At 54.8% G+C, this 22,122-nt stretch overlaps 12 protein-coding genes across 12 annotated transcripts; 3 read left to right on the forward strand and 9 right to left on the reverse strand.

Annotated features, from left to right (window-relative positions):
- Nucleotides 1-141: 141 nt before the first annotated feature.
- K437DRAFT_248838 (uncharacterized protein) lies at nt 142-1,664 on the reverse strand. The gene is made up of 2 exons (XM_013386698.1): nt 799-1,664; nt 142-717 (listed from the first exon to the last, which is right to left on the reverse strand). Exons 1-2 carry the CDS (start codon nt 1,404-1,406, stop codon nt 447-449), a joined length of 879 nt encoding a protein of 292 aa, XP_013242152.1. The 5' UTR covers nt 1,407-1,664; the 3' UTR covers nt 142-446.
- A 1,059-nt stretch (nt 1,665-2,723) lies between these two features.
- K437DRAFT_226056 (putative 40s ribosomal protein S13.e) lies at nt 2,724-3,259 on the forward strand (the record flags this gene model as incomplete). Its single annotated transcript, XM_013386699.1, has 2 exons — nt 2,724-2,999; nt 3,080-3,259. The coding sequence occupies 2 exons, from the start codon at nt 2,724-2,726 to the stop codon at nt 3,257-3,259; spliced, it is 456 nt and encodes a 151-aa protein (XP_013242153.1).
- Nucleotides 3,260-3,350: 91 nt separating this feature from the next.
- K437DRAFT_257757 (NMT-domain-containing protein) lies at nt 3,351-5,962 on the reverse strand. The gene is made up of 5 exons (XM_013386700.1): nt 4,979-5,962; nt 4,422-4,905; nt 3,944-4,357; nt 3,765-3,869; nt 3,351-3,691 (listed from the first exon to the last, which is right to left on the reverse strand). Exons 1-5 carry the CDS (start codon nt 5,866-5,868, stop codon nt 3,473-3,475), a joined length of 2,112 nt encoding a protein of 703 aa, XP_013242154.1. The 5' UTR covers nt 5,869-5,962; the 3' UTR covers nt 3,351-3,472.
- A 206-nt stretch (nt 5,963-6,168) lies between these two features.
- Nucleotides 6,169-7,603, forward strand: K437DRAFT_248845 (uncharacterized protein). The gene is made up of 3 exons (XM_013386701.1): nt 6,169-6,491; nt 6,562-7,125; nt 7,203-7,603. Exons 1-3 carry the CDS (start codon nt 6,351-6,353, stop codon nt 7,530-7,532), a joined length of 1,035 nt encoding a protein of 344 aa, XP_013242155.1. The 5' UTR covers nt 6,169-6,350; the 3' UTR covers nt 7,533-7,603.
- Nucleotides 7,131-8,279, reverse strand: K437DRAFT_157948 (uncharacterized protein). Its single transcript, XM_013386702.1, has one exon. It carries the CDS (start codon nt 8,192-8,194, stop codon nt 7,589-7,591), a length of 606 nt encoding a protein of 201 aa, XP_013242156.1. The 5' UTR covers nt 8,195-8,279; the 3' UTR covers nt 7,131-7,588.
- Nucleotides 8,280-8,964, reverse strand: K437DRAFT_157937 (uncharacterized protein). The gene has a single exon (XM_013386703.1). The coding sequence runs from the start codon at nt 8,752-8,754 to the stop codon at nt 8,365-8,367; it is 390 nt and encodes a 129-aa protein (XP_013242157.1). The 5' UTR covers nt 8,755-8,964; the 3' UTR covers nt 8,280-8,364.
- On the reverse strand, nt 8,924-9,748 carry K437DRAFT_157777 (uncharacterized protein). The gene has a single exon (XM_013386704.1). The coding sequence runs from the start codon at nt 9,642-9,644 to the stop codon at nt 9,093-9,095; it is 552 nt and encodes a 183-aa protein (XP_013242158.1). The 5' UTR covers nt 9,645-9,748; the 3' UTR covers nt 8,924-9,092.
- Nucleotides 9,749-10,157: 409 nt separating this feature from the next.
- Nucleotides 10,158-11,530, reverse strand: K437DRAFT_257761 (uncharacterized protein). The gene is made up of 5 exons (XM_013386705.1): nt 11,349-11,530; nt 11,095-11,240; nt 10,939-11,016; nt 10,748-10,850; nt 10,158-10,660 (listed from the first exon to the last, which is right to left on the reverse strand). Exons 1-5 carry the CDS (start codon nt 11,387-11,389, stop codon nt 10,336-10,338), a joined length of 693 nt encoding a protein of 230 aa, XP_013242159.1. The 5' UTR covers nt 11,390-11,530; the 3' UTR covers nt 10,158-10,335.
- Nucleotides 11,531-11,854: 324 nt separating this feature from the next.
- Nucleotides 11,855-13,435, reverse strand: K437DRAFT_225999 (4-hydroxybenzoate polyprenyl transferase; the record flags this gene model as incomplete). Its single annotated transcript, XM_013386706.1, has 6 exons — nt 11,855-12,127; nt 12,185-12,301; nt 12,365-12,498; nt 12,576-12,779; nt 12,887-13,039; nt 13,117-13,435. The coding sequence occupies 6 exons, from the start codon at nt 13,433-13,435 to the stop codon at nt 11,855-11,857; spliced, it is 1,200 nt and encodes a 399-aa protein (XP_013242160.1).
- A 950-nt stretch (nt 13,436-14,385) lies between these two features.
- K437DRAFT_226021 (TBC-domain-containing protein) lies at nt 14,386-15,653 on the reverse strand (the record flags this gene model as incomplete). The annotated part of the gene is made up of 5 exons (XM_013386707.1): nt 14,386-14,678; nt 14,741-14,831; nt 14,900-15,096; nt 15,158-15,388; nt 15,503-15,653. The coding sequence occupies 5 exons, from the start codon at nt 15,651-15,653 to the stop codon at nt 14,386-14,388; spliced, it is 963 nt and encodes a 320-aa protein (XP_013242161.1).
- Nucleotides 15,654-16,030: 377 nt separating this feature from the next.
- On the forward strand, nt 16,031-18,006 carry K437DRAFT_257765 (uncharacterized protein). Its single transcript, XM_013386708.1, has 2 exons — nt 16,031-16,688; nt 16,769-18,006. Exons 1-2 carry the CDS (start codon nt 16,154-16,156, stop codon nt 17,698-17,700), a joined length of 1,467 nt encoding a protein of 488 aa, XP_013242162.1. The 5' UTR covers nt 16,031-16,153; the 3' UTR covers nt 17,701-18,006.
- K437DRAFT_291204 (GroES-like protein) lies at nt 17,888-19,173 on the reverse strand (the record flags this gene model as incomplete). Its single annotated transcript, XM_013386709.1, has 6 exons — nt 17,888-17,974; nt 18,012-18,545; nt 18,568-18,646; nt 18,740-18,841; nt 18,875-18,914; nt 19,011-19,173. 6 exons carry the CDS (start codon nt 19,171-19,173, stop codon nt 17,888-17,890), a joined length of 1,005 nt encoding a protein of 334 aa, XP_013242163.1.
- Nucleotides 19,174-22,122: the final 2,949 nt, after the last annotated feature.

Below are 22,122 nucleotides of genomic sequence, written 5' to 3' on the forward strand. Positions count from 1 at the left end.
CAGGCTCTCGGTTGGCACTTGCACAAATGGAAGACACCCCAGTCCTCATCATCTGCGATGGCATGAGGGACGAAGGCGCTATTTACGTGCTGGCATATCAATTCAAAAGTGTTGGATGCCGGGTACACGCGAGAAAAACAGAGAAGTCAGATGCCTAGTATTGTGTATTGTATCATGTTCATACAAGGAGAAAACACGACCATGCTTCGTCGTCCCTCGCAGCACAAGATTGCTCATGTCGCTTGACAAGGGACAGGTGCGAGTTGTAATGGCACAGACGACGCACCAGCGCATCGCGTCCTTGCTGTGCGTTGCAAATCGACGGCGCTCGGATAAAGTGGACGCAACGAGAGTCGAAGCCATTCCTGTTGCCCATTTTTTCATACTACGATGACTGCCAAGACCTTTGCAGACAGTCCGGCAACTAGTTGCCCTCGTTTGCAGATTTAGGCCTTCCTGGCAGCCTTGGCAGCCTCCCGGTGTGCCTGCACAGCCGCCTTCTTCTCTGCCTGGCGCTGAGCAACAACCTTCTCGTACTCGGCCTTCTGCTCCTTCTGTGCCTCGGTTTTGCGGATCTTGAGCGACCGGAGGTGACGCTTGCGCTGCAGCCGCCCAGGTGTGATGAGACGCTGAATCTTCGGGGCCTTGGTGTATGGCTTGGCACCCTCCTTCTTACCAGTAACCTCACGGCGAACGACGAACTTGCGGACATCGTCCCTGCACGAGACACATTTATACTGTCAGTATCCATCTACGCAAAAAGGGCAACAGCAAAGCGTGATGGAACTGCATACTGACTCCTTGTTGAGGTTGAAGAACTTGCGGATGTGGTTGGCACGCTTAGGACCGAGACGCTTAGGCTGGATCGAGGCCTCATCCGTAAGGCCAGGGATCTCCTGCTCGCCCTGCTTAACAATGATGAGGTGGAGGGCCTGGATGTCGGCAGCAACGATGCAGCCGCGGACCGACTTCCTGCGCCTCTCACCCGCGCGGCGCTGGCGGTAGCATGAGTGGCCCTCGCCAAGTAGAAGACGGACACGGTATGGGACAAGGACACCCTGCTTCATGGGGAAACCCTGCTTGTCGTTACCGCCACCAATGCGGACAACGTAGCCCTTCCACTCGTCACCAAGGGCGTCGATCTCGACGTCTTGGGACATGCGCTTCTCCCAAAAGATGCGGGTCTTGCGGTCATCGTCGATTTCGATGCTCTTTTGAGCACCCGTTGCCGGGTTAGCGAAGTTCAGCTTCCTGAAATTGATCAAGGTAAGGTTAGCTGCAGTCCTGTATTGTCTGAACGAGTTGCATAAGAGGGAGGGAACCGCCGCAGTCCAAAGTCGACCATACTCGTGGCAGAATTGCAGATCTGGCGTTGAACAACGAGCATCCTTTGCTTTGTCCAGCATTGCCGCTTGCAACAGTTTTCCTTTGGCAGCAGCGTCTTTCGCAACCCGTGTTGCTCCATAGGCCTTCACAACGCAGCTGCCCACCGATCCATGCTTCCCTCAGGTCTGGCCGCCAGACATCGTCTCGCCGTCAAACATCCGACATTGCTCCATCTAGTACGTCCAATATCCCGCACCCCGTTGTGCGTCTTTTGCGATGCGTACTTTCTGCCCATCATGCCGGCGGTACTCACATGTTGGGCGATGTTTCCTGCAGACGGAGGTCCGATACCGTGGCAAGAGTTGGGAAGAAGACTCTTCTGTAGAAATGGTGAGGAGTCGCTGGATTGGGTGTCGCGAGAGCGAGTCGGCCAGTGGGTTGAGTGGGCCAAGACGTGAGGGGGCGGAACGGTGGGCCAAGTTGGGTGAAACAGATTGGTGGGCTGAATAATTTTGTGCCGCAGCTGCCTGCAGTGCCTCTTGGTGCCAGGCCTGTCTGTGGGAGAACGCGCGCGACGCATCAAGCAACGGATTGTAGCCAAAAGGATTGTCACTTTCATACTTCAGAAGGTCGACGTTCAAAGACTCGGCACTCCTCATCGACTCGGCAGTTCAGCAAGGTCATCAAGGTGAGCATGTCGCTGGAGAATCAGGGAGGCGACGATGGAGAGCACTTCAACGGCTTCGGATGGAAAAGCAAGGGCTTTTGAGATAGGACCAGTCGATTGTCTGCCTGCGGAGAGAGCGGCAAGTCGACCAGCGACAGCGCAGAAATGGCGATGCTGGACATGGTGGAGCAGCTTCATTCGGCTCACATGCCAAACGCGGATCCGCTTCTATCAGCAGGAGATGCGCTAGCATCCTGAAAGTTGGACTGGCGGCTTCTGTTCGCGCTCGGCTCGCACCGTGCTTCGCCTGCAAGCGAAGTCATCGCTGCCCGATCATCCCAGCTTCGCCGCTCAACGAGCATTATCCTATTTGGGATGGCAAGGGTAGCTGCATCGAGCATCCAATGAAGGAATAGGCCTACGGTGGATAGGTGTGCTTCGATCGGGTGCAAAGCGAAGGTAATGAGTCCGGAACAGTAGCACCTGTGGCAGCTATCTCGAGTTGCCTGCCTCACTGAGGTGCCATGCTCTCCTGAGTGAAGATGATTATTCGGTGACAGTTGCGCGGCTTGAATTGGTGATGTTTGCGGGTCCGACTCTTTGTCTTCAAGGAACGTGGGGAACGGGATTGCGGACCTGCGCTCTTGTTAAGCCTCGAAAGGGATGAACCTTCAACGAGAGTTATCCACTAACACGTACTCTTCTTTGCGCTCTCAGAAAATCCGCCAAGATGGGTCGCATGCACAGCAAGGGCAAGGGTATTTCCTCCTCGGCGCTTCCCTACCGCCGCTCGCCGCCTTCATGGCTCAAGGCGACTCCGGAGGACGTCTGCAACCAGATCTTCAAGCTCGCCCGCAAGGGTCTCACCCCATCGCAGATCGGTGTTCAGCTCCGCGACAGCCAGGGTATTGCCCAGGTCAGGTTCGTCACCGGTAACAAGATTTTGAGGATCCTCAAGAGCGAGGGCCTTGCCCCGCAAATTCCTGAGGACCTTTACCACCTCATCGTGAGTGATCCTCCTAGTGGAAATATGTGAGAAGCGTGCGCGAACTAATGGACCATGATGCTTGTTTTCTTTTAACTCAGAAAAAGGCTGTGTCCGTCCGCAAGCACCTCGAGCGCAACCGCAAGGACATGGACTCCAAGTTCCGCCTGATTCTGATCGAGTCGAGGATCCACAGGCTTGCCCGCTACTACAAGACCAAGGGTGCCGTCCCGCCGACCTTCAAGTACGAGAGCACGACTGCTAGCACTCTTGTTGCTTAAGTGTCGTTTTCGCGCTCATCGCATCGCAGACATGAGCGTTCTCGTCATTGTTGCATAGGGTTGACAATGATGAGTACGCAATTCACACTTGTACTATTCGGTAGATTGCATCTATGACCCTATGAAACGACGTCGCTTGTCGGTGAAGCATCTATCGTATGCGCCGTTGCCTCTGGCAGATAGTCCTTTGCTTAAATTGAGGGCAATGCTTCGTTACACCATGACGATGCCGTTCCCGCTGCCGTACTCCTCAGGTCGCTGCCTCGTCTGCATGACTCGGGCAATTTCGTCCTGTATGGACATCGCCTTGTCTCCGCCAGACGCCGAGGCGAACGCCTTGTGCTGCGCATTGACGTATTGCGCCACGGGATCGAATTCTGCCTCGCCTGCGCGAGAGCCGATGCCTCCTTGGATTGGCTTCACTCGCCAGTTCTGCAATGGGAGAACATAAGCTGTCAGCAATCGCACGCGAGAGTATGACGTCGAGCAGAAAGCGTAGACTCACAAAGAGATAGAAGCGCAGGAACCCATCGCCCGGGCCGAATTTCTGCTCCGATAGAAAGAGTGGATTGTCCATGACGGTGAGACAGTTTACAACATCAAAGCCCTCCTGTGAAATGAATCAGAGGCTTAGAAATCAGCTGCGCGTACGCTCAGTGCCAAAGTCAGAGGGGCAACACGCACTTGCTTTGCGAGAATGAGCAGATCATTGACGAGCTCATTCAAGCGCTTCTTGATCTTGTCCTTCACCTCCCTCCCTTCGTGGTCCCACCGCAATACACCATCCTCATCAGCCGCTTCGTCAGCGCTAAGTCCGGTAATATGGCTTTTCTTCCATGGTTCGAGTCCTTCGGTTGATTCTGGGATCGGCGCCGTCGCATAGGGCGACGATGAAGGGTTCACGGATGGAGAGGCGGAGGACGACGTTGATGATGACGTGCCGCCTGCACTGGCTGATGGCCGGTGGTCGGAGAACCCAACATCCGTAGCGTAGTAGAAGAGGTATGCCGCGTTCAGAACCGTGTGCTTTGCATTATCCAAAATCGATGACGGCAGGCTGTAAAAGCTGAACATGTCGGTAATACGGCCTTCCTCGTTCTACCAATGTGAATGAGAGTGTGAATAAGGCGGTCTAGCACGAGCTCAATTAGTCAAGACGCACCTCCACAACGTAGCTCCAAGTGACCTGCTTCTCCCTCTTGCCTGCACCGGCCTCTTCTCCTCTCCCACTGAGAAAAAGGTGTCGAACCTCTTCATCACTGAACCTTGGCGCCATGTCGTACTTGCGCATGAAGCGTCTCGTCAACTTGCCGACCGGCTTGACATCTACCTCTCGCATTTCCCTCAGCCCCTTTGTCCGCGGCTGCGGAGGGAGAACGTAGCGCTTGGCCCAAGCATCCTTCGACATGTTCTGCGGTACGGCGGCGAAGCCGATCTCGAGCAGCTTTAGCGCGTTGAGCGTGCGGTGGTAATATCGGGCGCAGGACATGGGTGTGGGGATTACGATGCCGCCCGTGTAAATGGCTTGAAAGACACCGGTTAAATGGCACTGTCTTGTGACTTCCTTGATGAGCATCGGTGCGAGTCGCTTGGAACGAAGCTTCTTGTGCACACAAAGGAAATTGATCTCAACGGAATGGTAGGATCTGCATTCGGCACACCGGGCGATCAGTCAGCCACTCGCCGCACTGGCCTTCCACCGAGATGCCGGAAACTCACTGATCCCTAACTCTCAATTCATGAGGGATACCGGAAATGAAAGCGACCATTTTGCCCGTGCTTTTGACTCGAACGCCGATGTGCCAGGTTTTGTGGTATCCTGGATGGCGCAAGACCCAGTTGAGAAATTCAGGGCTGTACCTGAACCGCAGGCTGGCATCGTCATCTTCAATGTAATTGGCGATGAGCAGCTCGTATACTTCTTTGAGCTGTTCTGCATCATCAATGTCCACTTGAACCCATTCAAAGTCGGACGGGAGTGGATACGGTTCTTGGCGAACAAGATGGGCAGGTTGGTTCGGCTCAATCGGACCGTCTTGCTCCGTGGGCCCATCTTCAGGCTTGGCCACCGGCTGTGTCTTCCAGAACTTGTGCTCTGCAATCTGTTTCTGGGTGCTCAGCTTCGCTTTTTCTTCTTGCCTCTTGACGAGTAAGTCCCTCTCGAGGTTCATGGCGGCGAGCAGCTTGGCCAGATTCGTACGGTTGACATTCTGTGCGGCCCCAGCACCGTGTTCCTTGGCAACCGCGGCCTTGATGGAGTCGAGCACCTGTTCCGATAGCTCCCGATCTTGAGCGTTGCCCGTGGAAGCCGATTTCGCGCCCGGGGAGCCACTCTCGTCTGCATTCTGTCCAATACCCAGTTTCTTCTTTAGCTTTGCCTTGTACTTTTGCTTCTTGCGCTGCTTGGCGCTGAGACCATCGGTACCCGTAGCACCGTCGGCGTCATCCCCCGCATGGTCCTCACCCTCATCTTCTTCTGCAGCTCCAGGCCGCCGCTCGGTAGCAGCAACTGGCGTCGGTTTATCCCGAGACGGTTGGACTGACGGCGACGTGGTGCGGTCGTCTGACTGCTCGCCAGGCTTGAAGCCCGCAGCTGTTGGTTGCACCATACCTGCTCGCAATACAGTGTTGAAGGCCCCCAGCAATGACCTCTCGCGAGCTATCGGCGTGAAGCAGCCTGGCTGCAGTGAGCGAAGACATAGGGCGCCTAATTACTATAGCATTCAGACTGTCATATGAGAGATGTCTCCTTGGAAATTGGAGCCTTCTGAACGAGGCGAAACTCGCAACCGCTACACAGAGTGGCGCAGTGCCGATTTCTGTTTTTCCAGGTTGGCTGAGACTCCTTGTCGCCATCTATATATTGACTTTGTCTTATATACGCATCCTCGACATTGACCACGACCTGTCATCAGTTGTCAACTTCGGACAGCATCCCTCTTGACGGAACCGAGCACTCGTGACTGGCCAGACCACCCGAAAGACCATCTGAAGCATTTACTCCGTCTCTGTAGAGTCCCACCGCCAGCGCCGCTCTCGACTGCAGCGTTGCTATTAAATTGCGCGAAACCAAGGTTGCTCATCGCCCACCATGTCGTATGGCCTTGGAGGCAAAGCGGATAATAACCTCAAGGGAGGTGAGGTCGCAGACACACCCATCCTCTGTGAGACATGTCTGGGCCCGAACCCATATGTGCGGATGAGCAAGCAGATGCACGGTAGTGAATGTAAGGTATGTGCACACCCCCTCATCGCGAAATGGGTTCGGTCTGAAATGCTGACTTTTGCACAATACATCCAAGATCTGCACTCGGCCTTTCACTGTCTTCCGATGGAACCCGGGGCAAGGCATGCGCTTCAAGCGCACTGAAATCTGCACATCGTGCGCCAAGATCAAGAACGTATGCCAGACCTGCGTGCTTGATCTGCAGTACGGCTTGCCAGTCCAGGTGCGCGATGCTGCGCTGGGCGTCAAGAACAAGGCGCCTACGAGCGACATCAATCGCGAGTACTACATGCAGAACATCGAAGCAAAACTCGGCGATGGAAGCGATGGAAGCAGCATGATCGAAAGCTCTGCCGGTCCGAGCGCCCGTGCGGGCCAGGAGCTGCTGCGCAAGCTCGCGCGGACCGATCCTAACTACAAGCGCAATAGGCCGCATCTGTGTTCTTTTTACGCAAAGGGAAATTGCACGAGAGGAGACGAGTGCCCCTTTCGACACGAGCTGCCGAGAGACAAGGAGGATCCGCTCAGCAGGCAGAACATCAAAGATCGGTTCCATGGCCGGAATGACCCGGTAGCGAAGAAGATCATGGGAAAGCATCAGGCGGAACTTGGATTGACGCCTCCGGAGGACCCTGATGTGGTGCGTAAGGGCGACGGAATTTCGATTTCTGGGAAAGCCGCTGGACTAACACAACCTTTCTACCGCGTGCTGCACAGACATCCCTCTTCCTGACATCTCTTTCGCCCGCAACATCGGAAGACGCGATCCGAACCTACTTCGTCTCGACCACTCCATCACTCAAACCAGAAAGCATCAAGTCCATCACCCTCGTCTCCACTTCCAACTGTGCCTTTGTCAACTTCCGATCACGGAAAGAAGCAGAAGCGGCGGCAGAACGATGCGCGGTAAAAGTGCAGCTTGGTGGGAAAGAGGTCCGCGTAACATGGGGAAGAAGCAGACCGAAGCAAAAGGCAGGAAGAGCGGCGTCCTCGCCGATGAACGCGGACAGTCCGGCAATAGAAGGGAAAGAAGTAGGTGCGGCGTAGTGATCGCTTTCGCGATTGCTCGCTGCGACGAATGTATGATACCAAGCCGCGACTGTTTACATCAGCTGCCTGCATGCTCTATCTCCTTCGCGAGCAAGTTGCTGCTCCGTCCGCTCGCTGCTCGCTACGAGGTGTCGTACCCCCCTCTCGTTCGCAAGATTGACGATCCTCACCCCCTCTTCTAGCCCGCTCATGAGGGCACCATGTACCGAGGCGTATAAATCCGGATGACACGCCTCGCCGCAGAACCCAAGTTGCCCACCACACACGGGACGTGCAAGCTCCATCATATCCAGTGGTGACGCTGCTGGCCGAACCCCACCCTCATCGCCGTGTCCGTCTCCGCTTCCATTGGCACCGCTACGCTTACGCGCGGCAGGCAAGTAAGTGTAGCTTCCCAGGGAGTGTGGATCGGAACGCCAGCGCGTCACGACCGAGGCGACGGGCCTGGATGGAGCGCTGCTTTCTGCACTGCCAATGGCTGCGGCCGCGGCTGAGGGTGCAACTGCATCGTTCCCCGTTTTTCTGTGATTCTCAGGCGGTTTCGGTAAGATGGCAGCGACAAGGCGCGTGTGGACGTGGGACGTCAACTCCGCGTCGCGCTCCGGTGTGATATTCTCGATTGCTTCCGCTACAGGAGGGCCGAAGAAGAGCATCAGCATCGGCTTGCCCGTGACGCTATAGTAGTCCTGTGCCAAGAGCGGTGCCGTTTTGAGTTGTGGGAATGGGGTATGTCCCTCCTGTCATTTGAAGCGGGGGGAGAGGAGGAAGGCGAGAGAGCCGGCGACGGCAGGTCAAAATACCAGCCATCTGCTTGTGGGTTGCTGATGTCTTATCTCCACCATGGCGAAGAGTACGTAAGGACAATTTTGTTGAGCAGGCCAAATCCAAGGCGCTCGATGGCTCCTTGTTTTCGAAGCGGTAGTGGTGGTTTGAATGCTGGCGCTTCTTTTTGAAGGACACCCAGTGGAAGGCTGCAGATGACAAAGTCGCTGTGGAATTTCATCTGGTCGCCTTGCAATGAGACAGCTTGAACGGCAAAGGGACTGTCATCGTCGTCGTTCTGCCGCGCAATCTGCGTCACCTTGGAGTCTAAGATGAGCTCGGCGCCTTCTTTCTCGGCTTGTCGCCATGTCCAGTCGATCAGCTGCCGACACCCGTGAGTAACGACTGCGTCTTCGCCACCGTACTGATGTATTACAAGATGTCGTACATTTGTCATACGATCACTTCACAGGTTGCTTGCCATCTACTCATGTCCTTTTCGAAGCCCCAACATCGTAAACTCGTCTTGTCGAGCTGTGCACCAATCCAGCCTGCCCATATTGGCGCCAGGGACAGGATGCGTTCTCGCTCCTTCGCATCGATCCCATACCAAACTCCCTCGTGCGCCTCGCTCTTGATCATCGGATCTCAAAGTGTCTCCTCGTCACCAGGTATGTTTCTCTGCCGTGAGCCTGCTTGCTCTGACTCCACATCCCTTCCCACACGACCCTCTTGAGCGAGGCGAGCACACCTCTGAAATGTGACCTCGCTCGAAGAGTACTCTATTCTCTCGGCCTACTCATCAGGGAGTCGTTCTCCATGTGCACCGTCCCGAAAGACGTGCATGAAGGACGTTTCTGAAGGCAGGTGCAGGGAGAATGGCACCCGCTTGCTCAGAGCCATCAGTTGGTTGCCGATCACACCGTGCACAAAGCTGGCGCCGAGGTCCGCATAGACGGTACTGCTGCCCGCTACATTCTTGTCGGAGGCGTCCGAGCCATCGTTATTCTCGACGTACGCCGCGAATTCCGATTGCGACAAGCTGCTTGCCACTGTGCTTGTACTGGCTGACCGACCCCGAAAGGCACCGCTGCCAGTGGTAGCAACGGCGGTCCGGCTCGTGGCGCGCCGCTTCTCTTTGATGGGCAGCTCATGCGTGTGAATACGACCACCGATCCGCTGCCGGCTCTCGAGAATGAGCACCTGCAAGCCCGCCGAGGAGATCTCACGCGCCGCGCTTAGACCGGAGGCACCTGCTCCGACGAAGATGGCGGTGTAGTGCACCGAGGTGAATTGCTTTGCGGTCGCGCTTGATGATTGCCCCGCAGCGGAGCTCAGGTGGCTCATCTTGGCTGTGTCCAGCTTGGCGCTCGAGCGTGTTGGCTGGTGCCTTTGGTTGCAATGGCATCCTGACAACTCGATGTCTCGAACCGCTCCGCAAGAGACTACTATCGAAATGAATGGTGAAGCGTGAGATCACTACACGCTCCGCTAGACGGTCGAAGCGCGACCAAAAAGGTCCTGCGACTGGGTGGGCAGACGTGGTATAATTGGAATGGATCCCGGACCAGCGAAGGTGACGCTCGGAAACTATGTAGCTCGCATGTCGAGGCGGACCGTGTTCACTCTATGCTACATACATGCGCTTTCGCCCTGCACTCTTTGCCGCTGGACCCCGCCATCGCTTCATCGGATCATCAGCGTTTGCGTGGATATGTGGTCCAAGTCTTACCATATTACCGAGTGTTATGCTATGGGAGAGGCGCACACATATTCGCGCGCCAGATTGTTACGTAAGCATCCGAACTCGCACGTGCGATATTAACTTGCACACCACCTTCAGGTATATGCCGCTCGTACGCCATTTATACGAATACATACCCTGCTTGGGTTGAAATTGCACGGGAGGGCATCAGGCGTCACACCGGCGCACCGTGTGATCCGAAAAGCGCGAGCATATGTGCATTTAACTATAGTTGCTTGGGTAAATATCACGTGCCATTTCACCCAGCATCTGGCATTCGACGGACGCATCACCCTACTCTTTGAACTCGTAGCCGCCTTGTCGCTGAACAACGGACAGCTTGAGCTCAGCCAGCACCTTGCTTCCGCCGTTCTGCTCTGGCAGCCCTAGGCAGGCGGTGATGGTGTCGCCCGGCATGACCTCGCCGACGCCCTGCGGCGTACCGGTGAGGAGAAGGTCGCCGACTTCGAGCTTCATGATGCTGGAGACGTGCTCGATGAGCGAGGGGATGTTAAAGATCATATCTTTTGAGTTGCCATCTTGTCGCGTCTTCTCGTTCACTTTCAGCCACAGGCGCACGTTGTGCGGGTCTGGGATCTTGCTCTTCTCGATGAAAGAGCTGTCCAGGCCAAGGGTAAAGGTGGGTGGAAGTCAGTACAGCTTCCTTGGAGAAGTCCTATTCGTGTCATAGAGATCTGTTTCCCACCTGACAGGATTGAATGTATCGAAGCCTTTGGCGGCCGACCACGGCAAGCCCTTCTTCTTGACCTTGTCCTGCAAGTTCCGTGCCGTCATGTCGATTGCGAGCGCTGGATCACATTGGGTTGCACGTAAGGAAGGTCAGCTCACCAAATAACTGTCAATAGTTGCACGCATCGAGAAGGGTATTTGCCTCACCATATCCGCCAATGTAAGAGTCAGCGTCCTCCGGCGAGACGTCCCGGCCCTCCTTGCCGATCACGACACCAAGCTCGACTGCAAGGTCGGCGGAGATGTGTGCTATCAGCATTTGCACGCAATAACAGCCACAGAGATGCGTGAGCTATGGATCACCTTCGTGATGGCACTTGATGCCGCGGGGGATCTCAACTGTGCCGCCATTGTCGATGTAGCTGCTCGTAGGCTTGAGAAAGAAGAAAGGCTCGGTGGGGACGGCGTTGCCGAGCTCTTTTGCATGATCGGCGTAGTTACGCCCAATACTGCACGAACGAGGTGAGGCGGCATCGCATAGAGGCCCTTCAGCACCAGTGTTGGATGGCACGACGCACGATACGTACGGAGGCCATGCTGCCTACTCCCACACTCACGCGATGATCTTACGGCCGGTTTGGCGGAAAGAGGATGCCATGGTGAGCAACGGCCAGTGGCACGCCAGCGAAGTCAGATACAGATTGTCTCTGAAGAAGTGTGTCGCGCACGTCAACCGAAACAGATGTTGACGATGCAAAGGATGAGGTTGTTCAGGGGATTAGGTATATATGAATGCACCTGCTGTTATGGTCGCTATCAACACCTACTATAGCCGTTCTCCATGGTGAGTTGCGAACCGATCCCGCCGCACAGTTCACTAACACGTCCACACTCCCGCGGGCTCACTCCGCTGATAGGCAAGGTGACTTGAACCGAGACACAACCCTAAAAGGGGCATTGTCTCATCTTCTTTTTCTTCGCTTTGGAGGTACATCGTTCTATACTCATATCTCCATCGTTAACCTGTTGCTCACTTTTGATTCGATAAATAGTGTCTTTCCATGTCGTATCAGAGATCGTGCTAGCTTCTGATGAATCGCACGTCGAACGGAGGCCACGCGGCCTACACCAAACGAGGACGACCCTTAATTGAGTCTTCTACATGGCCCTCCATTGCCTCCTCGCCTTGCAACTTCCAAATGTGAAGACCATAGTCCACCGCCAAACCGAGCCAGATGAGCAGACCGAGGTACTGGTTGCTGACAAATTTTCTCCAGCAATCCGCTCGACTGTCCAAATTGGCCGTGCCGACCTGCCACGCAAGCTGCGCACCAGCTGCACCAAGCGCCGCAAAGAACGCTGGGTGTTCCGACAGGACGGCCATTTGGAAGAGCAGCTGGGGGTTGGTGAGCAGCTCCAGAGGCGTTCCGAGTGAACGAGTGGACAGCGCGACAGAGAACGCCATGCTGCTCAGAAAGATGGTCGAGAAGGCGGAGAGAATCGGCTTGGTTTGCTCGCTGAACAGAAGCGCAGTGGACTTGACGCCAGCCGTCACATCGTCAACTTTGTCCTGATCCGATTTGGATTATTCATCAATGGAGGCCTCGGGCTGCAGCTGGTGAAGCGGTCTCACCTGGTGTGCATAGATCGTGTCATAGACAAGCGTCCAAGCGACGCTGCCAGCGTACATGGGCAGCAAGATCGGCCAATTGCAGCTCCCCGCGACTGCTGACCAGCCGAGAAGAGTACCCCAATTGAATGCGAGGCCTATGGATCGCACAGCCATAGTTGTATCAGTATAGACAGCTCGATCGCGACACCAGACGCAGAAGTGTATGACGCACCAAGGACGAACTGCGGCCAATAGGTGATCCGCTTCATCAACGGATAAATGGTCACGAGACTGAGGGAGGATGCGCCTAGCAGAATGCTGTATGTGTTGAGGTTCACCAGCACGGCGAGTCCAGTGCTGAGCTGCGCGCCAAGAAAGACAAGCGCCTGAAAGTGCGAGACTTGGCCCGATGCGATGGGCCGCGATTTTGTTCGCTCTGTGGAAGCGCCGGGTGTCCGAGGCCAGTGAGATACGTGGCCCAACTTTGCGTAGCTGATCGTCACGCCTAAAAGGTGGTCAGAGCACATTCACGGCAAGACGCACCTACTAGCCTGTCCATCTTGGCGTCCCACATGTCATTGATCGTGCAGCCTGCGCCGCGCATCACAACTGCACCGACTCCAAATAGTAAAATGTTGGACGCCGCTACGCTGACTGGTGCGTCGACGTATTGTGACGCAAGGGTGATCGACCATGCTACGAAGGATGAGAAGAGGATATGGAGGTTAGCTTTTGCTACATTGTACAATCCACATGATGGGTTGCAGTCTCACCGCACGGCCAATACAGTAGCCATGTTCCGATTGGCTTGTCTAGACGTGCGAGTTGCAAAAATGGTCGGACGCTGAACCCAGAAATCGGCGCTTCAGGAGGGGTGTCGCTTGGCCCCGCTCCGGTTGCAATGCTCCTGCTAGTGACTGTCACTCCTTGCGCCTGAGCACTGAACAGACCTGGATGCCGTCGAAATTGGGGGCGAAGTCTGCCATGCGTGGCACCGTATTCACCTTCCTTTGCAGGGCGAGCTTGAAGCGACAGGTTTGCAGGATGACAAGCTGGAGTGCGTGCAGAGGTGCAGAAAATGCAATTTTGCATGGTCGCATACGGTCTCAATGCATGCCTCTGGCTTGGCTCAAGCCGACGAGGTTGCATACGGAATTGTGCGCTGAGGAAGCATGCTTGCCTGCACGCCGGCGCAGGAAACCAGGCCCCGCGCACGACTTGGCGTGCGCTAGTCGAGAGCATGATTGCCTACTGTTAGCCACCTCTCGCGGGCCGTGGAATGGCTGGCAATATTCTCTTTTTGACTCGCGTGATGTGATCAATCCCGAGTTTAGCGGAGAAACGTAGACTATGTTTGTGGCCGGGAGCCAGTGCGGCATTCAATCATATCGGGAGAATCGAGACGCGTATCACGCTCACGCATCACAGTGATGAAGCAACACAATCAACACTCAACTCTGAAGATTTACGCTATACAATAATGCATTTTACTTTCGCAGCAGCACCTGAATGCATATTTTGTTCTTGCTATTGTGTATCCTAGAGGGATGGAGCATGAATGCGTCCAGCTAGATCCACGTATGCACCAGACACTACATGCTAAGGCAACTGGAGGCGCGCTAACAGGATTTGCAGGAGTGCGTCGACGGCCTGGTCGTTCGCTTGGCGTGTATCTGAATAGACAGGACAGCGCCATGCAATGTGTGATATGGTGCTGTATTCTGGTGATACTGGTTAGTATTCGTTCTTGTGGTGCAATCCATATCGACAAGCCGCATCGTAATGGCCGAGCTGCGACCTGTGTGGCAAGGTCGGCATGCCCGATGCACCCTGGCCGAATGCTGTGGTCGACTCGGCAAGGTTGCAAGGCTTGGACATGGAGTGCAAATAAGGACGACCACCGATTTAAATCGCTGGAGAGCCCTTGCATACTGCGAGACCTCCGTTCTCGGAGGCAAGAGCCATCTGCCTGGCGTTGTGTCGTAAGGCGCGTTTTGGCGCGCAAGGTTGTACAGAGGCGTAAATACGTGCGGCGCCCCCTCTCACTCCTCTACAGCGCTAGCATCGTAGGTGTGCGCGACGAGTGCACTCTGCAGCGCTGGGCTAAGTTTCCCCGCAAGATCGACGGCGATCGAGATAATCCTGCGCGCGTTGAACGGTGGCAGGGTGCGCAGCATTTTCATAGGGCTCGCTTCCGCGAGAAGCTCGTCGCGCATGATGAGCAGCTGTGCCAGTACGCAAAGGATGTTCATGTGCACGCCGAAAGCAAGGAGGAAGTCCCAGAGATGAAGAACTTGGTCCAGCGGCGGTGTACAAGCACATAGCGTCAGGACAGCTGCAGCGGAAGAATATCGTAAGTGCGAAAGCCGCCATAGCTTGTGCGATAGATCCACTCACATGGAAAGGCATACAGCTCTGCGGAAAGGTTCTTGGACCGCAGATATGTGTAGAGTTCCAAGTCAATTGCCTCAAGGCATTGGTCAAGCAGCTGAGCAGAGGGGATGCTTGACGATCAGTGACGAGCTGAGACAAGAGCAGCGACATGCCTCGCATCACCTGCAAGCCTTTGTGAACGCCAACGAGAGTTGGCTGAACATAAAGAGGACAACAGACTTCGATAAAGCGTTTCAAGCAATAGTATGCTTCAAGCTCGGTGGGCATAGTGAAGAGGAATGGCGCAGCGAGTACGTTCATCCCTTGGACGTAGGTGAACTCATATCCGTCCATAGCATCAGCCATGATGACGTCCTCGTCTGTTATAGCCAAGCGTAAGCGTCAGGGAGTTGCCACAAGAAAAGCTCTCATAAGGGCAACCCTCACCGGTATGGCTCCACACGAAGGCATCCAGCACCCGAATCAGCTGGTCCTCATGCACACTCTCTTTGAAGCCTTGGTCCGTCGTCAGCGTCCGAAAAGTGTCATTGCGGATTTTCTCGTGCGCTACCGAAGGGCCTTGAGCGACGAGGTCGAGGTACTTCTTTGCAGGGAGGGATTCAATTCCTAGGAGTAGTTTCCAGGAGATGCTGCGCCATGAGCTTGCACTGCCTTGGACGTTCGAATGAATATCCTGCAACGTTAAACGGCCCGTGAGACGTGTAGACTTCAGTCCCACCTTCACCTCTCGAATGTCATTGCACAACAGGCCGTCCTATTGCTTACTCACTTTCGCATGAGGTATGGCTCCGTTAAGGATTTCATGCCGAATGCGGCTAATTGGTGATGCTTGACCCTGCTGCTTGCTCTGAACGACTGGTGGCTCTTGCAGCTCCTGCAACGTGGCAGGCCACGCGCTATTCGAAACGGCTTCCATCTGCGGTCAGAGTTGCCCTTGCCGCCGCACGCTCGGCGGCCCTGAGCGCACGGCTGGCTAAAGGCACATGGAAAAGACGTGATAATGTCCGCGCGTCACCGTAGTCTGAATAGAGGCCAAGGTGAATCTTCTGAAGTGGTTGCATTGACCTCGTGTGGCGAACTCACGTTCTGTGTCCATCCACACTCGTACGCAAAACAGGTCGCGTCGCCGTTTCCATGCGTGACACACGCTCTTCTCTCTCGGCCGATAGGCGCCCTGCCGAGATAAGAGAGGGGTGTGCCATGAGTGGCAAATCGTGGCCCTAGAATCCATGTGCGCACCAAAAGTTGACCAGGCTATAGGTACTGCATTTACAGCCTGTTTGTTGGCTAGAAGTGCATTGAGAGACATCATTGATTCTGGGTGCTGCTCGCAGGGCCTATTTGGAGCAGACGCACTTCGGTTGTCCCCATACAACGCTTAAGCGCGCTTCTTGTCCGCCCCGTCCTCTCACCACCATGTCCTCGCCGATACCAGTCGACGACTCGATCATCGATTTGACCAGCGATTCGCAGGTGCCCGTCACGCGGCCTGCGAGATCAACGTGCTCTTCTCAGCTTTCGACCCGGTCTCGAACAAACTCTACAGAAGCAGCATCAGGGAGATCGCTGCGCCCACGGCGTATGGAGCGATCGTCACGAGAAGCGCAGATCCCTGTCGACACCGCGGCGTTGAGCTCGTCTGCAGCAACGACAGCTGGTCCAAGCAATCAAAGCTCAAGGTCTACTCTCCACACAACGGCACCCTCCAGACAAAGGGCTAGAAGGGTGACACACTACGTCGATTCGGAAGATGAGCTCGATGGGCCCCGAGCTGAGTCGTCTGCTACACAATATCGTCTAGTACTTCCCGGTCAGACTGCTGGGCCTTCGCGCACTACTGCGAGCGCTGGAACCGGCTCTGCAACTGTACATGCTAGCTCTGATGGCATCGCAGATGTGCAGATTACGGGCGTCGCACGCAGTGAAGTGCAAGTAACAGGTGTCAGGCAAAGTAAGCGTTCCTTTCAAGTCGCCGATCGCCTTGTCACTCCGCTTGAGCCAACGCTGAACGTGTTTTTGCCCTTTTCTTAGCACGACCGCTGTTTGCGGCTGAGCCGGGCACACGAATCACAAATGGACTCGCGCCTGGGCCTAATGCGAATCCGAACGCGCCGTCACCAGTACGAGCCGACACTGCCAGGATCGCCGCGCTCGCACAGAATCGTCTGCTGGGCCCGTTTGGCGTTGAACGACGAAATGACGCACTGTTGGCAGGATTCGCGATTGACTATGGAGGGCGTGCGCCTCCTGTATGGCCGGCTACAGGCTCCGGCAATGGCACTCGTGCTGCGAGGACAGGAACAGCCGCTAAGCGCTACGAGGGCAGGGAGAAGTACATCAGGAAGGAGTACAAGTCCAAGTACACACACGGCAAAGAATCGTCCAAACCTCCATTTTCCGACTCGATTCTGCCGCCACCCATCTCGATTGGCGATGATGACGACGATGGGGCTCCTGCAGGCCCAGGCGCAGCTGCTAACGATTTGACGGACAAGACTCCCATTTGCGCTGGATGTGACAAGGCGCTGCAGATGGAGAACGAGGACCCTTTGAAGTTTCTGTATGCCCTACCATGCGGCCATGTGATCGATGGCGAGTGCCGTGATCGGCTGGCTAGAAAGATGGCCGACGACAAGGATTCCATGACCGACCCGAACATGAGCGACTTCCAACTTCCAGATGGGTCTCACGGATTTGGGGGAGGTAGCGGCAGTACCAAGCGACCCAGAGGTACAGCAAGCGATACTCTGGATAGCGCAATAGTAGCTCCATCTCCGGCTAAAGGCACGCGTTCCGAATTAGGCGTCGTCACACCAGTCGGCAGCTCATCTCACACGCCTATCCCGCCGCCCACGGAGATTATCAATGGCATCGCGCGGAATCGGTGTCCTGTCGTTGGATGCCACGAGAAGTGGGTTTACAATGTAGGGTCCGAGCTGTCCTGCGCCCGCCTGTTCCTTTGAGCAGTTGACTATATACGGAGTATATGCATGATTTCGTTACCTTGCACGTTCCAAAATGAAGCATTCGCGTTGGAGCATTGCATCATAGGGGTCCAGTCGACAAGTGTCCCTATGCTGACCTGCAAGCGCTTTTTCTCAGAGCAGGCATGCTTGGTGCTGGCGAAGCACTGGACTGTGTCTGGACAAGTCACTTGAGGATCGGCTTGTGCTCCTCGTCGAATCTCTTCTCGTTGAAGGCAACATACAGCTTGGGGAACATGTCGATGCTGAAATTCTGTAAGGGCATTAGTGGCGCTGAACGTGCCCAGCACAATGTACTTTTCCAGTACCTCCGTGGCGTAGAGCTGAACGGGTGCGTGGCAATTACTAAAGCCGTTCAGGCACTTCTCCATCAGCCCACCGATGTTAAAGCCATTACCAAGGCCGGCACAGTCCGCGGCGGTGCTGATGCGTACAAATTTTGGTATTGCCTGAATGCATTCATTTCGCGTCTCGGGCGTGTCTGTCTTGAGCGCGACGGCGCGTATGGCCGTGTGCGCGATGCTCCTCTCGTATCGAAAGCCGGCCTCGTCAAATCTGACATTGATCCCGAGCGGCTCCAGCTCGTACAGCTTCTTGGTCAGGAACTGACCTCGGGGGCAGTCCGCCTTGCTGTTAAAGTTGAGCGTCTTGATCTGCGCCTTGCCCGCGTGTGTTGCAACGTCGTTTAATGTGCATTTGGCGTAGTCGAGGTGCGTCTGGACGTTGTCAATGAGAATGATCCCCTTTGCGCCAAAGACCTGAAGCCACTGCACGAAATGCTGTCCAATCGGTCCCGCACCCCATATTGCCGCATTCTCAGCCCTCTTGGAAGCTGGCGTCGAGAACAGAGTGGTAGGATGTGCAGCTGATATCGGTCAACATAAAGGCCCTCTCGTCGAGTAGGCCATCAGGAACCTTGAGCGTGCTGAAATCGGCGAATGGAATGCGGATGTACTCGGCCTGGCACCCGGCGAGGCCGCGATTGAAGTATCCATATCCCACGAGGCCGCCGAATCACTGATCATAGAGCTTGTCCATTCCGTTGCTGCTGTTCGTCCTTTCGCACACGCTGTTGAGATTCATCTTGCAGAATTTGCACTCGCCACAGGAGATGCTGAATCTGTAAGCGACACGACCACGGACTTTCACGCACTTCACTGCTTGCCCTGCATCATTGAAGACACCCATGCACTCTGAAGTAATACAAGAGTGGGTCAGCAAATTGGAGAATTTGAAGAAATTCTGCAGGCGGCAATACATGCAAGCATTCACCTACCCGAGGATATCACCCTTTTTCAGCTGCAAGATGTTGCCACCGCAGAGATGCAGATCCGAGCCACAAATCATTGTGGCGGTGATCTTGATGATGACAACACGTGCCTCGGTGGCCGTAGGCCCTGGCACGTCCTTGAGCGCGAGAGGATGCTTACTCTGCCAAGTCAGCGCCTTCATCGTCGCGCCATTAGATATTGGCTAGTATAAGCACGACTCGGCGGTGGATACGTCCCCCATGGCACGTTAGAAAGCTTTCGAGGCGGCGTTGACGGGTCATTATAGATGAGACTGATTCATAGAACAAGTGTAATACCGATCGTGGCGAAGACTGAATTTGCACAGCTCTGGGATATTGGTCAGGACAGGAAGAGCCCAATTGTATGCTGCCTTTTCTACATTAGAGCCTTGACCCCTTGAACAGGCTCAACTTATTTCCTCAACACGACTGTCGCATGACTCGGGTCCGAAATCATGTCCGTGATGTAGAACAAGGCAGTCATGGTGGCCCTGCGGAGGAGGTTGCTGGGTGTTGTTGCACTGGGTTCGATATGACGCATTTGTCCCCGTCCACGTGCCGCTTTCTTTGCTTTTCGGCTCGTGACACTCCCTCGCAGGAAGGGGCAAATCATTTCAACACGCAAAGGGGGGGGGGGAAGCCAGCATTCGCCTTCCACACGAGTGCTGACTGCAACACGAGCAAGTCGGAAAGGATGCAAAAGTGCCAGGGTGTCCATTCGAGAGTGAGTTGAATCAGTTGAATGCATTGAGACCATGCACGCCTTGGTGCTCAGTGAACTATCCTGTAGCCTTCATGCGGCAAGTGGTGAAGAGTCCGCAGCTATGAGAGGCAGCTGAGCAGTGCCGCAGACTATGCATATGCAGCGGCGAGCCGGGGATGGGGACCGAGACTATTTGAGAGGCAAGTGCATGCTAGGCCAACATGAGGCGGGCAGTGCAGCAAGGCCACACATGGGTTTAGAAGCCGAAGTAGACAGCTCTAGGGGGGGGGGTACGTGAGTACAGTTATGGTTGCGAGGGACTTCAGGGATGTGAGCTGGACATTTGGGGATCAGGGCTGAGCCTGTGGCAGCCGCATGTCAATCATGCAGATCCTTCCATATCGCAGATTTAGCAAGAAAAAACGGGTGCTTGATGCTGGCGATGGTGAAACAAGCTCGTCTGTAATCGAATAATTTGTTGCTTGACCCATATTGCACTTATCCAAGCTGACTCGAACGTGACGGTGGAGGTCCAAGAACACTCGAAAATCGCTCGTAAGTGGCACCTCAGTGCCGCACTTCTTGTCCACCTTGGCGTGTGAAGCAGCGGCGAAGTTTGCGCTCCGATTAGCCGATCACATACCACATTCATGACCATGTCGACATGTTTGTTGGTAAGCGCTTGTGAAATGTGCAAGTTTGTGATGATGTCATGCGGCCGGGTAGAAAGTGAATGAACTGCGGGGACGGCAGCAGCGTCCTTGACGAGGGAAGGAAAGGGGACAACGAAAAACGTCGGCTCAGCGAGACACAAGTTTGTGCAAACACACACGTTTGGTGTTGGAGGCTGGTTGTACATCACCGCCTCATCCATCGAGCGTCCTATCATCAAATGACACTACCGACTGCAGTAGACTGTGTAAAGAAGTCTGGGCGTACCTCAAGAGCCGCGGAGGATGAGGAAATGAATTGTCAGTCGACATTGGCTGGCAGCTTGAAGCCAGCCCCACGGAAGTGATGGCTACTCGCTTTGGCTGCGACACATGAAGCTGACATGTGGTGTGTGGAGCGTAGAGTATCGATTGCAGCGTATCCGACCTCCAGCTGGGCACAAGGCGAGAGGGGTAATGTGTCGCCTTGTCGAATTGCGGTATGAGCCTATGCTGCCTATGACATATGATAACCTAATCGATGCGTCCGTCTATCCTGCTGTTCCCTTCCTTAAACTCCAAGCCCAAGCATCAATAGCCATTACTCATTACTTGTTACTCATTCGTTTATTGAAATGCTCCTTTTACTCGTTCCTGGATCACCGAAATGCCGGACAGCTGCACCTCGAGACTTCACGCGTATATGCCACCACGCAAAGCTTGACGAAAGAAGCGTTGACTGGGGTGCGAAGCAATCGATCGATGCACCTTTCTCCGTATCTGCCCATCGCTCACATTATATACATATCGCCCATCGCTCGTGCTACATCTGATATCCCATATCTCATTCTGTATCTCACTCATTACTCAAGTTACTATAAAATTGTTATGCACGACAAACTATGCACCACACATGGACGCGTCTGGACGGACCCAAGGACCGGAATCCGGATGTCCCGCAAGCGAGTCGCAACTTGTCGCAGCACTTCCGCAACAGCCCAACTGTTAGAAGTGGGTGAGTAGTGAGTATGTAGAGAGCAGCGAGTCGTGTCTAGTGAGGATGCAGTTGAGTGAACCACTGGGAACCACTCGATCAGTGTTGACAGTGGCGTGGCGCAAGATTGCGAATGTGGCATCCTTGCACCTCGAGCGGACTCCACCCAGACTTCCAGACTGCCCAAGTTCTACTGTACATGCATATCAAATGTATGTATGCACATATTTAATCGTTTCTGTAACTAAAATAAATGGACACAGTGCATATACCTGCGGTCTGGTCTCCACCGCGTAACTCTGCAGCCCTGCACCATGTCTGTCTGTACTCTGCATACACCCTTGCAGCGGTGCTGCTGTTTCACTCCAAGCCTCGAAAGTCGAAGTTTGGAGCGACCGCTGGTGTGGAGGCCGCTGATGGCAGCAATGGCACGAGCCGGACCTCTGATTGATGAGACTTTTCCCCCCTTGGCTTGGTTGGTTAGAACAGTGTTGAAACGCAAGCGATGGCGAGGAGTCGGAGAGCGAGAGACAGTTCCGTCAGCTCTCTGCGCCTTTATAATGTGTGCTAGGTGCACGCCCTTGGAAGTTCCACCACGAATGTTTCATCTCGACGCTCCAAAGTGCTAGGTCTGTGCCTAACACACAGACCCTAAGCCTGCCATGCTCATCTTTGGCTCATTCATTCACGCAGTCATGCTGTATGAGGCACAGAAAGTCAAAGTCCCACTTCATGCGCTCCAGAGAGGACTCGTAGAGAGTCT

This window comes from Tilletiaria anomala (genome assembly GCF_000711695.1).
Source record: "Tilletiaria anomala UBC 951 chromosome Unknown K437scaffold_67, whole genome shotgun sequence".
NCBI lineage: Eukaryota > Fungi > Basidiomycota > Exobasidiomycetes > Georgefischeriales > Tilletiariaceae > Tilletiaria > Tilletiaria anomala.

Excerpts from the sequence above, each read along its gene's own strand:
- K437DRAFT_257761 (XM_013386705.1), bottom strand. The coding sequence starts at position 11,389 with ATGGCATCCTCTTTCCGCCAAACCGGCCGTAAGATCATCGC. Across the intron at positions 11,241-11,348 it reads ACCGGCCGTAAGATCATCGC|TATTGGGCGTAACTACGCCG; the intron begins GTGAGTGTGGGA and ends TCGTTCGTGCAG. Across the intron at positions 11,017-11,094 it reads CATCAAGTGCCATCACGAAG|TCGAGCTTGGTGTCGTGATC; the intron begins GTGATCCATAGC and ends CCGACCTTGCAG.
- K437DRAFT_157948 (XM_013386702.1), bottom strand. The coding sequence starts at position 8,194 with ATGCTGATGCTCTTCTTCGGCCCTCCTGTAGCGGAAGCAATCGAGAAT.
- K437DRAFT_257765 (XM_013386708.1), top strand. The coding sequence starts at position 16,154 with ATGTCCTCGCCGATACCAGTCGACGACTCGATCATCGATTTGACCAGC. Across the intron at positions 16,689-16,768 it reads AGTAACAGGTGTCAGGCAAA|CACGACCGCTGTTTGCGGCT; the intron begins GTAAGCGTTCCT and ends CCCTTTTCTTAG.
- K437DRAFT_157777 (XM_013386704.1), bottom strand. The coding sequence starts at position 9,644 with ATGAGCCACCTGAGCTCCGCTGCGGGGCAATCATCAAGCGCGACCGCA.
- K437DRAFT_257757 (XM_013386700.1), bottom strand. The coding sequence starts at position 5,868 with ATGGTGCAACCAACAGCTGCGGGCTTCAAGCCTGGCGAGCAGTCAGAC. Across the intron at positions 4,358-4,421 it reads CTTGGAGCTACGTTGTGGAG|AACGAGGAAGGCCGTATTAC; the intron begins GTGCGTCTTGAC and ends TCACATTGGTAG. Across the intron at positions 3,692-3,764 it reads TCCTGCGCTTCTATCTCTTT|AACTGGCGAGTGAAGCCAAT; the intron begins GTGAGTCTACGC and ends CTCCCATTGCAG.
- K437DRAFT_248838 (XM_013386698.1), bottom strand. The coding sequence starts at position 1,406 with ATGCTGGACAAAGCAAAGGATGCTCGTTGTTCAACGCCAGATCTGCAA. Across the intron at positions 718-798 it reads TTCTTCAACCTCAACAAGGA|GGACGATGTCCGCAAGTTCG; the intron begins GTCAGTATGCAG and ends TGTCTCGTGCAG.
- K437DRAFT_157937 (XM_013386703.1), bottom strand. The coding sequence starts at position 8,754 with ATGACAAATGTACGACATCTTGTAATACATCAGTACGGTGGCGAAGAC.
- K437DRAFT_248845 (XM_013386701.1), top strand. The coding sequence starts at position 6,351 with ATGTCGTATGGCCTTGGAGGCAAAGCGGATAATAACCTCAAGGGAGGT. Across the intron at positions 6,492-6,561 it reads TGCACGGTAGTGAATGTAAG|ATCTGCACTCGGCCTTTCAC; the intron begins GTATGTGCACAC and ends AATACATCCAAG. Across the intron at positions 7,126-7,202 it reads CTCCGGAGGACCCTGATGTG|ACATCCCTCTTCCTGACATC; the intron begins GTGCGTAAGGGC and ends CGTGCTGCACAG.